Genomic DNA, 12,302 nt, shown 5'->3' on the forward strand with positions numbered 1-12,302 from the left:
TGTTGCTTTAAATAAACTCTTTATTTTGGGGTGTGTGTGTGATGTGGTGGTTGTTCCTGTCATGCTCTCTGCAGTTTGTGGAACATGTGTCAGTGGATTGTGTGTCTTCTATCTAAAGCTGCTTTTCAGAGTCCTCTGTGGTAGAATAAATGTCTCCCAATCGCTGCAGCCTGCAGCTCCTCCTCCAACTGCTCCCTCTTTATCTGCAAAACAAGGTCAGTGTCAGCTAAGTTCAAGAAAGCAAAACAAAACCTGAGAGCAGAGGAGGACCCCGACCCTTACCGTTCCCAGCTGTGGAAAGAGACTGAATGAAACGGGAATCATCAGGCCAAGGACGAGCGCGGTGCTTATGTGTCGGAGAGGAGCGACAAGCAGAGAGTTCCTCTGGAAGGGTCTCACCCTGTAAAGAAAAATCTATTCGGTCAAACCTGATTTTATTCGGAGGGTGTTAAAGACGGCTTTAACAAAAGGCTGACCTTTTCATGAGTAGCACCAGCAGATTAGGAACGGCGGCGGTCATACCGAACAGTGCCGCTCTTGACAAGGCAGTCTCCCACACAGCCTCACAAAAAAGGAAAGATCTTTACTACATCAAGATTTCACTGAAATTACTGATTTTTCTTTTTTTAATTTAAAAATACCTTTTCTCCTGCTGCTTTGGACATGCCAACAGGATTTCCATTGTGATCAAACACTTGGATGCCAGTTTCTGACTCCTCACTTCTTACAGTTAACACATTGAAGAAAGCCAGAGTAGCTGAGGAGAGTAAAACAACATTGCAGAGCTGAAAGTATGCTGGTTTATTTGCTCTTTTAGGGTACCAATAGGCTCAGGCTTCATTTTTTCCCTATTATCCCCAATATGGTCTTCCCAGGCAAATATGTGAGCTCATACCACCTGCTAAACCTTCATTTGGCAAGAGGAAGCCAATCAGGATAAGAAGAAAGTTACTTTAAAAGCAGAGCAGCTTGTTTCAGACAGAGGGTCTGCAAAGCTAAGTGTAAAATACATAAGGATTATTCTGAACTGTAAATCATGCAAAGCTACTCTAATAGAAACCTAAAATGCAAACTTTAAATACAGTGTCTGCATTGGGATGATTTCTACTGTACGAGTCTCCACAATACTATTTATGCAGTAAGCACAGCAGCTTGTATTCAGCACACAGAACTTACCTGAGAGAGGGATTGGTAATATTGACCTAAAGAAAGTCTGCACTGCTGAGCTTCTTAAACCTAGTCTGTTGATAAAAATCTGAGGGAGGGCCTGAAACAGAAGATACAAAGTAGCAATGACTGAAAAACCAAAAGTTTACTTGAGGCATTACGGTTACGATTTCCATAATCAAAATGCACACACCCCTGCACATGTTGTATAGGAGACTGTACCAGTGATCAACAGAAGCTGCTTCAGAGAAATGTTGTACCCCTGGTGCTGGGAGATAAGTGCAGAAACAGAGGGAGGGCTCGAGATTAGAGAAAAGACACTTTAAAAAAAAAAATGATTGAGCTATTTGATCACACAATCAGCTCATAAATGAAAATATAGGCCTGATCTAAACACTTTACCTGCTCTGATGAAGAATTTCTGTTTGCATAATTGAACCCAGCACTGTAACTCTGCAGCAGAAACTGAAAGAGTGCAGTGGAATATTTGCCATTAGTTACTTTGTTCATGTCTAATATATATATTTATCAATCTCATCAATATGCTTTGTTACCTGCCAAAACAGAGCAGGTTTCACAGTGCTGTGTGGCAAAAGACTGGCAACAACCTGTGAAATTAAATAAATAAACTTCCTTTTGAAAAAAAAAGTTCTATATCTCTATCTATCTATCTATCTATAGATAAAGGAGAAGACACCTACCAAAGGTCCTGATATAGGAAGAAATGCTGAAAAGAAGCAGGTGGACATGAACTCATCAGAATCTCCTGTAAAACTCTTTCAGCGATATACAGCACTGTGCAAAAGTCTTGAGCCGCACCTTGTTTGTGTTTTTAAAAAAATATATTTTTATTGTAAGGAGACAGTTTATTTTATTATTTAGAAGTGTTTTAAGTGCTTTTGAGGAATAGTTCTGCAGGCTTTCTAAACGTCTTTCAAAGTTTTTCTTTGGACATCAGCTGCTTTCACACTCATTTTCTGTTCTTTCGTTGTACCTGACCATTTTCAGAGGACTGTTCTGAATCATTCAAGCATAAAAGGACATTTAACTTAAGGGATGAACGATTGTTATGTGTAGACACAACAGACAGTCAAAAAAAAAAAAAAACTACAGCAGACGAGGAGTACCTGAAAGGTGTGTGTGTGTGTGTGTGTGTGTGTGTGTGTGTGTGTGTGTGTGTGTGTGTGTGTGTGTGTGTGTGGACCCATCTACTGCTCACCAAAGCCTCATCAGAAATGGTCTCAATGGGAGGTGGCTGTCAGGAAGCCATTATTAAGAACTCGGAAACATAGGGATAAGACTGGAGTTCATTTGAGTTCCACCTTGCAAACACACTGCTAGTGCAGTGCAGCATACTTGGATAGAAAAAAAACACACAGTGGAACGCTATCGGTCATGGATTGGCCTCCCCAGAGCCTGGACCTCAACATTATTGAAGCAGTGTGGGATCATCTTGACAGAGAACAGAAGAAAAGGCAGCCAACATCCAAAGAAGAGCTTTGAATGTCCTTCATGAAGCCTAGAGAACTATTCCTGAAGACTACTTAAAGAAATCACAAGAAAGCTGCATGTTTTGAAATATTGTTGCATTCATTATCCTTTTTCATTGCACAATATATAGATATGGACTGCTATTGTGCCCATTTACTTGGATTCTACTAGGGTAGCTTTCATTTAATTCACAGACATAATGGACCCTGGTGCAGCCCATCAATCTGACACAGGTTATTTTCATCCCATTCCCCCCCCCTTCTTAAGCTCCTTTTCTTCTACCTGATCACGCAGGTTACTTATATATATGTTATACATGTTAACCTTGTTATTTGAAACTTTATCTCATATAACACATGACCAAAGTTTTTCTTTGGAGATAAAATATGGAAAAGTCTAACAGGTCTATTTTAATGCTTCAGGAATACACATGGGAAAAAACACAGCTGATTGCTGTTTGAACTTACAGGTGTTTATCTGGAAAACCTGCAGCCTTTGTAGCATCTTTAACAACCGTTTAAATCTTTGTTATCACACATATGAACTGATCACACTGCAACTGTATGTATGGAAACTTGTAAACAACACTTGTAAAAGTATGTTACCTGGCGGCCGAAAAATTAGGGGAAGAGCAGCCCCAGAATCAGGGTGGACAGATGACTGTGGAGGCAAAGTGGTCATCCTCCTTTAAATCACATCTGCACAACATAGCTCCTTCCACTTAACAATACTTTAATAAGACTGATAGCGAGGAAATCTTAATTTAGGGTCACTTCTTGCAAGACTTACAAGTGAGATGGTCAGTGCAGCTTCATCCTAGTAGAGAAAATGAAAGAAAGAGAAGTAAAACAACCTGCAGCAGGTTCACAGTGTTGTGTACGTGACCACTGTGCACTCAGATCCTTCAACATAATCTGACCTTTTCATTTAATTTTTCTCCGCTTCCAAGGAGAGAGTGAGCCTTTTGTATCTCAGGCTGCGGGGAGCAAAATCACAAGGTAAACATCAGGTATTTTCCACTCATCCCATAATATCGGATCACTGCAGTGGTTGCTACTCACGTCAGATGAGAGCAGGAGGGTTGGATTAAGGAGATTAACCCAGATCTTGAGTCGACGGAGGAAAGACTGTAAAACAGGAAAAGTGTAGTCATGAAAAAGCACGAAAGAAACCAATTCCATGGTAACTGTGAGAGGTGATGCTATGCATGCTGTGCACCGTTACCTGTCCCTCTGCTTTCCAGTACAACAGGTTAGGATCCATTAGAACAACGAGTACATTCACGTTTCATAAATTAAATCACTCACAGTGACACTATTACAGTACATCGCCTACAAGCATGCATTTCTCATGCTTTTGAGGTCAACTTCTAATTAGACTCAACTTCCGCCACCAGTCACGTGTTCGCAAAGGTTTATGCTACATTCAGGGATGTGGGATATATCAGGCGTCGCGTTTTTTTTTCCTAGTGGCTTTCTGCTCAGCGTGTTCAACAGAGACCGCAACGACCAATTTAGCATTTTTACGGTCAAACAAACACAATTTAAATTAAAAAGAAAAAAAATATCAGCTTCGTGTTTCGCTCACTTAAAATATTTTTGTGTAAATATTACGAGCTGTACCTGAAGGTAACGTGACTTTAGCATTTTCTTTATGCGCCATAATTTGTCACAAAATACGTTTTATGGTCGGCATATTCGATAAATTGAGCTGGCAAAATATTAATACAATTCATTTATTTTTATAGTTTTTCCTTCAAAGGAGAGGTTGGAATTGAGCACGTGTGTAATAACCTGCTCAACCGTGCCTCCAGTGACATAATCCAAAATGGCAGCCACCATCGGAAAACTGCTCAGGACCTCTGTAAGTGCAACTTTATATAACGTTACTTTGCATTTGTTATTCGCGCTGTTGCACATAAGTCATTAGTCAGTGTTGATAGCAGGTATTGATTAAAATAAATAAATAAATGAAAAATTGTCCTCCGCATTTATGTTGTGTGTGCTGCACATTTGAACCTGAGCACCAACTGACACCGGTGTCAACCCGCGGCAACTGCGCAAGCCTCGCTTCATAAGAAGAGCGATGAGTGGAGTTGTGGTTATACCTAAACAAAACCTTAAAAAATGACGTTCGTGTCTTATATAGAAACGTTAATTTCGCCATCTTGATGCATTGTGCTAGAATTTTCTATGGTAAGCAGGGTCAAAGTTATGAACGGAGTTGCCTTGTATTAAGATAAAAAAAAATTAAAAAAAGAAGCTCACTTGCAATTAATCCCATTAATTACACAAAGTCTTAAAGAAAGAAAGGCGGGAACACAGCAGAGGTTCAAATTTAGTATGATAATAATTACCACCTGTAGGCAACTGCTGTGTTCACTTTGTAGGCCATGACTAATATAGATTTATTATTTGTATGAATGGCAACAAAGCTGGGGCTGAATTGTGTTCAATATTAAGGCAGTTTGTTTTGCGTGATTGAGCTGTTGTTGAATTTTATTCTGCAGTCCACATGCTTCAAGAGCCCCAGTTTTTACTTTAAAGGTATGGTGTATAAAATCTCACCACTAGATGTCAGTAGATCCTGCTTTCCAACCCCTCCCAATATAAGTGCATAATCCTAGCTATGTTGGGCGCTGTAGGACAACCAAATCTGGCTGCTGTATATCTTAGTGACTGTTTACCTCAGTTGTGGTATATCTATGTCCATTTACTCTGGAGGAGGCTGTAAAACTTTGAAAGTAGTCTGAAGCAAGTCGATTAGTCAGTGAAGCTCACTTCTATTTGAAAGCAATACTGACGCGAGTTGTTGAGAATATCCTGAACCTTTATGTCAGCAAGCACCGATGATTTTGCTGCAGTTAGCCATCATTAGTGAAACTTTCTTTGGAGTGGATGTAACATTGTTGGACAGACATTTAGTGAATAAACTCCCATACAATGTGAGAATGTAATCAACATATTTATCAGATGGAACTCGAGCTGGCATAATGTTGGCTTATGACCAGCTGTTGTTGTTTTAGCCGGCTCATTATCAGCCGTTTGTTTGCATGTCTAACCTGCTACAGCTGGATGACAGTGTTCAGTGAGAGCATATTAGTGCAGTTTACCTAGTAGTGCAACGTTACGGTCCCCACCCTTTCCATCAGTCTACAGGTTTAACAACTCTTACAGCAGAAAACGTGCACAATCAGTAACATTTGGCACATGGCAGACATTAGCATTAACAACGATGATCCTCTATCTCGGTGGTGTAAATCTATTTTTGCTTTGTCCTTTTTGTTCTCCTTTTTTTTTTCTTTTTTTTTCTTAAATATAGTTTATGCTGGTGGGGATGAGGGTCCCTTTCTGGAAGCCTCAGCCACTGTTTGCTGTCTGACTCATTAGAATAGCTTCCACATGTTGTACTTCTACACATAAACTGATTTATGTGGAGTCTTAAAAAAGGAAACCATACAGAAAAGTTTCAGACGCATCATAGTGGTTGATTCTTTGCAGGCTGTAAACCAGCGATGTCAAACTAATCTTACATCATGAGCCACATACAGTCCACTTTGATCTTACATGGGCCACATCAAAGAAATTCCTATTTTACAGTTTAACCTCCTAAGACCCAAACTCTTCCACGACATGAATTTTTAATTTCTCTTTGATATTTGGGCATATTGGGGCCTGACGAATGTAAAAACAAAGAATTACCAGATTTATTTATTTTTTTTTATTTTTTTTTACCTTATTTTTGTTTTTAAGAAAAATAAGAGCTACATATGAGGATATTCATTTTAAAATTTGATAGAACAGTAGCAGTATAATGTCCTCGTAAGTGGATATCAGGCCCATGTAGAGCAAAATTGAGTATTTTAGTTTAAATAACCCAAAATGTGATGTCCACATATGTGGACGCCAGGTCCTAGGAGCTTAAAGAAGTTTAACTACAAATTCAACGTGCAAATATATTTTCTCCACATTATAAAGCTTTTTTCTTTTTTTTTCTCTTTTTTGTAGTAAGTGAAACGAAATGAACGAAATCGGTCAGCACAACTTTTTAGGTTTAAATTGTAAAAAATACATGTTGAAAATCGCATTTAAAATTGTTGTAGATCATGGCCTAGACTGCCCTGTAATTATAATACAAAGTTTTTGTTAATTTATAGAAAATGTCTTTTTTGTTGTTTGTTTCTGTAAATAAAGACAGTTATCTATAGGGCCATTTAATTTTTTATCCTTTACTCAAGTAACAGAGGTTAATTACGCAATGTCTGTTACTTAAGTTGTAGTGTAAAAATCCAAAATCCACATTTTCCAAAGGTGCCTAGCGACCAGATTGGAGTCTTTGCTGGGTGTTATTTAGAGGTGGGAATCACCATACAGCCCACAATACGATATTATCACAATACTTAACGCACGATACGATATTATTGCAATTTTTTTAAAAATATTTTGCGATATTCAGATTCTGTACATAAAGGTAAACTTTATCAATATTCATTTTATCTAATAACAAAGTCTCACACTCAGTCTTTCTCTCATTTCAGTCAGTTTTATTGTTGACAAACTGAACGGTTTGTATTACAGTCTAGTCCAACTTAACTGAATGCAACCATCTGGTACAATTATAGCTATTCTGAACTATGCAATTTGTGAAACCTATGCAGCCCATTCAGCAACTGAAGAATTTGAAAGTAAATTAAAACAAAATATAATTTTACATTAAATAAAAAAGTTTTAAACTTAATTAAAATAAAACATGTCTTAAATTAAAATAAGTAATAAGTAAGTCATGTTTATTGCTGCCATAAAAAAAAAAGTTAAACACATTTGGACAGTGTCAGAATTCTTGCTCAGAAAAAGGAGCTGATCAACATGCTCTGAAGTCAGAGTCCACAAAAACTTTTTTTGTAACAAAATATCGATTTCTGCTGTCCCTGTATTGATACATTATTAGCAAACAAAATATCACGATACTACACACCCCCAGTGTTATCTTTGACAGCCCTGCTGTAAACGGCTTTGTTCTGGTGCCTTTTTTAATAGGGATTTTTACAGTGATGTACAGTAAATGAGTCACTGCAGGGGAACTGCCTGCATAGTTCAGAGCGCTAATGTGGTTTTATTCTGAGCTGATGATAAAGTCATTGAGGTCCAGTGATTGCTGTCTCTGACTTTGATGCATGGTCAGGTTAAATGTAACGTCAATAATGCCTAACAGGGATTTCAGTATTCGTAAAGATACAGACTTCTGCAGATGAGTGTCCTTCAGTATGAGCTTTGATATCAATTATATGAATGAGGAAATAAAAACTGAGTGTCAGACAGCTGCTCCAGCTGCAGCAGGAGGGGAGGAGTCAGAGAAACTTGGTGTGGAGGACAGGGCACTCGTTACTGTTACTGCAGAGCGCGAGGATAACATGGACTAAAAATTCTAACTTTAGAAAGCTTTGTTGTGATTTATTTTTCCTTCTGTTAGTAACAGCACTTGCTGATATAAAATCCCTGCTGCGGTTTCACCGTTTGGGAGCCAAAGCAAGTGGATGACTTAGAAACTTACAGAGGCAGTGTAGCCTCAGTTTCCTCCTCTTTTTGGAAATTCTCTTTGATATCCCAGCTAAGCAATTCGTTCAACAAGTTTTGAATAAAAAATAATTTCTTACCTAAAGGTGGTGCGTGTTGATAGACAGAATCTCCGCACACACACACACAGCGGGAATGTTTCCTCAAGCTACTCCAGAACACACTGTAGCCTACATATAACAGTACGGTGTCGCAAAAATAAATCCATTTAAATAATTCATAACCTATGTTGGAAGAAAAGTCACTTTAAAAAGTTAGAGTGGCACATGCGTTTTTGAAGTATTTATGGTGGCAGTGTATGTGCAGTAGGAACATTGAGATGTGCTGCTCACATAAAGTACTATCTGTATATAACATAGCAGTGGAATATCTCAGTGGGAGTATAGTAATTAAAGAATGAGCAGTACTCACAAAGACCTTGGTTTAGTTCAGTGTGGAGAAACTGTTGGGTTAGACCTTTAATTTTATCAACTCAAATTCATTAAATAACCTCTCATTTTAAAAGGTTTCTTAACAAGGCTTGTGTAATGCTGGAGGATCTTTCTTTCAGCACCACAATCACCTTTGCTCACTAGATTCTCAGGTGGTACCAATGAAGGTAAACCATGAAAAACACGATTAGAGGACATTTTCCTTTCACAGAGGACAAATTCTTTCACTCTTGAATGTATCTGCAAGCTTGAAAGCATTGATACCTTTTCATGTTCCAGTCGTCCTAAACCATTGTTGCAGTTAGTAAAATGGCAACTTGATAACTAAAAGAGCTAAATATCCTTCCAGATTATGGATTATTCATGTCATATTAATGTCTTTTTATTTATTTTTGAGGCGAGGGTTGCAGCAGGAGGGCTGAAAGTCGCAGCAGCTTGTCAGCATGGAGCCTGCGGGGCTGCAAGAGTCCTCACTGCTCCTGCACTCCAGAGATCCTGTTTCTCCACCAGTATGTACAGAACCAAAACACACAGCATGCAGTCAGAAATGAAACTGCCTGATTCAGCTCAGAATGATTTTTCTGTTTTCTACTTATATATAGCACACATCATGAGTTAGTCAACTGATCAAATAACTTACAGATGAAATGAAGTAAGTTATTTGCTTTCCAGGATAAGATGATAGCATTTTTCTCCCTATATTGTTTTTATCAATCTTATTCTGCAAAATAAAATATCGGGCAGTTTTACCAAACAGTTGGTTACAGCTGTACTCAAAAGGAAAAACTATAGTCATTATAATTAACTTTCCAGCAATATCAACAGTATCGTTATATTTCTGATCCTGGTTGGTTAAATTCTGCTCAAGTGTTCAGTGTTGTGGATATAAACTAAAAGCATTTGTTCAAATGTTAGCTTTGCTGTAATATCATGTTTGTTACAGCAGTTATGACAAAAAATACTCTTACTGTCATAAAATTGATGTGAGAGAATGATTCGACTTTTTATTTCTGATTTTTCTTGAACTCGTATGACGGCTGAATTTTTCAGAACTTTGCAACTCTGTTTTCTTTAGATAACATTAATGTTCTTGCTCTGTGTACTTAAAATACATTGCAGCAAACAAAGGGGAGATGTATCTATAAAACCAACTAAAGTCATGTTTGATGTTTGTGTGTTTCACTCTGCAAAAGCCTTGCTTTCCCACCCTCAACCCCACCCACCCATTGCCAGATAAACAGTGTAGATGTTTGTATGTCTGTGTCAAGCCAAACATTGACCAGATGACATTACAATAAATTACTGTTTTATCCAGCATGCATCTTATAGTCAGTTCTGTACAAAGGCAAATTGACAAAAAAAGAAGACTGTTGCATATCTTATATTGATAAATAAATGATAAATAAATAGAGTTTGACTTTGCTGTATCAGGCGCTTCCAGATGGGCCCCTGCTGTCACCCAGCCTGCGCCTGCTTTTAAAGGGACAGCTGTCCACAATGGGGAGTTCAAGGACATGAGCCTCGCTGATTTCAAGGGCAAATACCTGGTCCTTTTCTTCTACCCACTGGATTTGTGAGTATTTATAAGAATAATTTTCAGCATGAGATGAAGTAGTGAATAAAATGTTGGCATTAATGGCCTGAGATTTTCCAGTATTTCTGCAGATGTGCTATGATTTTTAATAAGTGCTTTTTATTTTTTGTTACACCACAGCACATTTGTGTGTCCGACAGAAATCATCGCATTCAGCGACAAGGCCAACGAGTTCCACGATGTCAACTGCGAGGTGGTCGGAGTGTCTGTGGACTCTCACTTCACCCACCTGGCATGGATCAACACGCCACGAAAGGTACATTCAGTGTAATAGTTATTCAGTAAGCGGCACACGGTGCAAGGTTCAGATCACTGTGCGTTCTCTATTCAGTCTCTGAAGTAGAACTTCAAGGAGCCTTTAGTAAATGACTGACCTCAGTGTGTTGTGCTTGCAGCACTTTGCAGTACTGTGAAATAATCTCAAAAGCTGTTATTTCTCGAACACTACTAGAAGCACTATGCAGCGTTTGTGTTCATGTATCTTTTTATGTTTTGTCAGGCTGGAGGCTTGGGAAATATCCACATCCCTCTGCTCTCAGATCTCAACAAGCAGATCTCCAGAGACTATGGTGTGCTGCTGGACGGCCCAGGAATTGCTCTGAGGTGAGTTCATTATGCGCTGTGAAACCACAACTATCAGTCCACAACTGGCTCACAGTACTAAAATATAAGACCAAAGACATAAAACACAAACCAGTAAAAATGTGCACAGCTGTAATAGGAACCCTAACAGAATCTGATAACGTGCATCACGGGGATTACTTTTTATAGAGCGTATTAAACAGTTTTTCTTTGATTTTTGCCATCCAGGAATGTTTCTGCCAGACTGTTTGTTTTGTAAAGTTCTATCCTCACGTCTTTTATTAAATTTTATTTTACATGGTCAGTTTGTATAAAGGCTTTAAATGGTAAATGTCATACATTCACACCCACAGTTCCACAACTCCGTCATCTATACCCAAAAAAAACTTAGAAAAAGCTTTTTTTTTCTTTTTTTTTTTTAATGTCTGGAAAAGTGACTAATGTTGCTGCTACTGTTATCATTGTTGATTTAAATACCCAGTCCTCTGGGTATTTTTAATTTGAAGACAGGGAATATTATGCAACAGGCCTTAAAGTGTGTTTTCTCTCATTTGGTGGGTTTATCCAGATATATCACCAAGTGTTGCAATAGTGCCTGTAACTGGTCTTTTATGTAATTGCTCAATATTGAAGGGAGAACCTTCTAACACTGTTTATAAGCTTGGGGAAACCTGAAGTCACTTGGATGAGTGACGAAATGTTTCTTCCACTGAAAATGCTACGTCCAGATGAACAAAATCAACCTTTTGGGATTTCCTTACCTGGATGATTGAGCATGCATCGAGACCTAAACTTGTTTAGAAAGATGTCTGATGTTTTTGGTTTTTTTCCTTTAGGGGACTCTTCATCATTGATCCAAATGGCGTGGTGAAGCACATGAGTGTGAATGACTTGCCAGTGGGCCGCTGTGTTGAAGAGACTCTTCGTCTAGTGAAGGCCTTCCAGTTTGTGGAGACTCACGGGGAGGTGTGTCCGGCCAGCTGGACCCCTCACTCCCCAACAGTGAGTACACCTGGGCTCTGTGTTTCAGTCCATTCAAGGCTATAACAGCTAATGTGGATTTGATACCATACACTTTTTTTTTTTTTCCTCCTTTCTCAGTTTTTGTAATGTTTGTTTTTCAGATCAAACCAACACCAGAAGGATCCAAGGAGTACTTTGAAAAAGTCAACTGAACACTTCACAGCAGATTGAAGGCTTAAACGTGGTACAAATCTAGAAATATACTGAGTTTACACTTTAGCATATGCATTTACTCATAACATCGGGATGCTCTAATAAACAAACGCTTTATAAACCACAGCTCTTTGTCTTGAATAATGCACCAGACCACAGAATAAAGTGGTCTTCATGTTTGTCTTATTTTTCCTGCCATAACTTCATCTTAGCTGCCTCTCCTTAGTGGTCCAGCTAGGACTATAATGCTGTAGTCTAGAAATAAATGCTGTAGACTGTTCTAATCAG

The 12,302-nt window shown here is 38.5% G+C and overlaps 2 protein-coding genes across 4 annotated transcripts; one reads left to right on the plus strand and one right to left on the minus strand.

The window, feature by feature from the left end:
* Positions 1-2: 2 nt before the first annotated feature.
* Positions 3-4,069, minus strand: sfxn4 (sideroflexin 4). Of its 2 annotated transcripts, XM_004559608.2 has the most exons (14): positions 3,883-4,069; positions 3,720-3,785; positions 3,578-3,634; positions 3,448-3,474; positions 3,264-3,318; positions 1,869-1,894; positions 1,722-1,775; positions 1,570-1,632; positions 1,361-1,435; positions 1,177-1,267; positions 642-757; positions 477-562; positions 283-400; positions 3-203 (listed from the first exon to the last, which is right to left on the minus strand). In XM_004559608.2, the coding sequence occupies exons 1-14, from the start codon at positions 3,919-3,921 to the stop codon at positions 126-128; spliced, it is 951 nt and encodes a 316-aa protein (XP_004559665.1). In that variant the 5' UTR covers positions 3,922-4,069; the 3' UTR covers positions 3-125. The 2 variants fall into 2 exon arrangements, with proteins under 2 accessions (XP_004559665.1, XP_076748013.1); XM_076891898.1 differs by lacking the exons at positions 3,720-3,785; positions 3,883-4,069 and having other exon boundaries at positions 3,264-3,356.
* A 198-nt stretch (positions 4,070-4,267) lies between these two features.
* prdx3 (peroxiredoxin 3) lies at positions 4,268-12,140 on the plus strand. Of its 2 annotated transcripts, XM_076891899.1 has the most exons (8): positions 4,268-4,286; positions 4,406-4,521; positions 9,060-9,171; positions 10,094-10,235; positions 10,377-10,512; positions 10,756-10,859; positions 11,675-11,840; positions 11,963-12,140. In XM_076891899.1, the coding sequence occupies exons 2-8, from the start codon at positions 4,486-4,488 to the stop codon at positions 12,011-12,013; spliced, it is 747 nt and encodes a 248-aa protein (XP_076748014.1). In that variant the 5' UTR covers positions 4,268-4,286; positions 4,406-4,485; the 3' UTR covers positions 12,014-12,140. The 2 variants fall into 2 exon arrangements, with proteins under 2 accessions (XP_076748014.1, XP_004559663.1); XM_004559606.5 differs by lacking the exon at positions 4,268-4,286 and having other exon boundaries at positions 4,387-4,521.
* The last annotated feature ends 162 nt before the right edge of the window (positions 12,141-12,302 follow it).

The sequence above is a fragment of the Maylandia zebra genome, linkage group LG13, assembly GCF_041146795.1.
Source record: "Maylandia zebra isolate NMK-2024a linkage group LG13, Mzebra_GT3a, whole genome shotgun sequence".
Taxonomy (NCBI): domain Eukaryota; kingdom Metazoa; phylum Chordata; class Actinopteri; order Cichliformes; family Cichlidae; genus Maylandia; species Maylandia zebra.

Bases quoted from the DNA above. Each gene is read 5' to 3' on its own strand.
- sfxn4 (XM_004559608.2), bottom strand. From the start codon at position 3,921: ATGGATCCTAACCTGTTGTACTGGAAAGCAGAGGGACAG. The intron at 401-476 runs GTCAGCCTTTTG...TTTTCTTTACAG, and splicing joins CTGGTGCTACTCATGAAAAG to GGTGAGACCCTTCCAGAGGA. The intron at 204-282 runs GTAAGGGTCGGG...CTTGTTTTGCAG, and splicing joins TCTTTCCACAGCTGGGAACG to ATAAAGAGGGAGCAGTTGGA.
- prdx3 (XM_076891899.1), top strand. From the start codon at position 4,486: ATGGCAGCCACCATCGGAAAACTGCTCAGGACCTCT. The intron at 4,522-9,059 runs GTAAGTGCAACT...TTTATTTTTGAG, and splicing joins GAAAACTGCTCAGGACCTCT to GCGAGGGTTGCAGCAGGAGG. The intron at 9,172-10,093 runs GTATGTACAGAA...TTGCTGTATCAG, and splicing joins GAGATCCTGTTTCTCCACCA to GCGCTTCCAGATGGGCCCCT.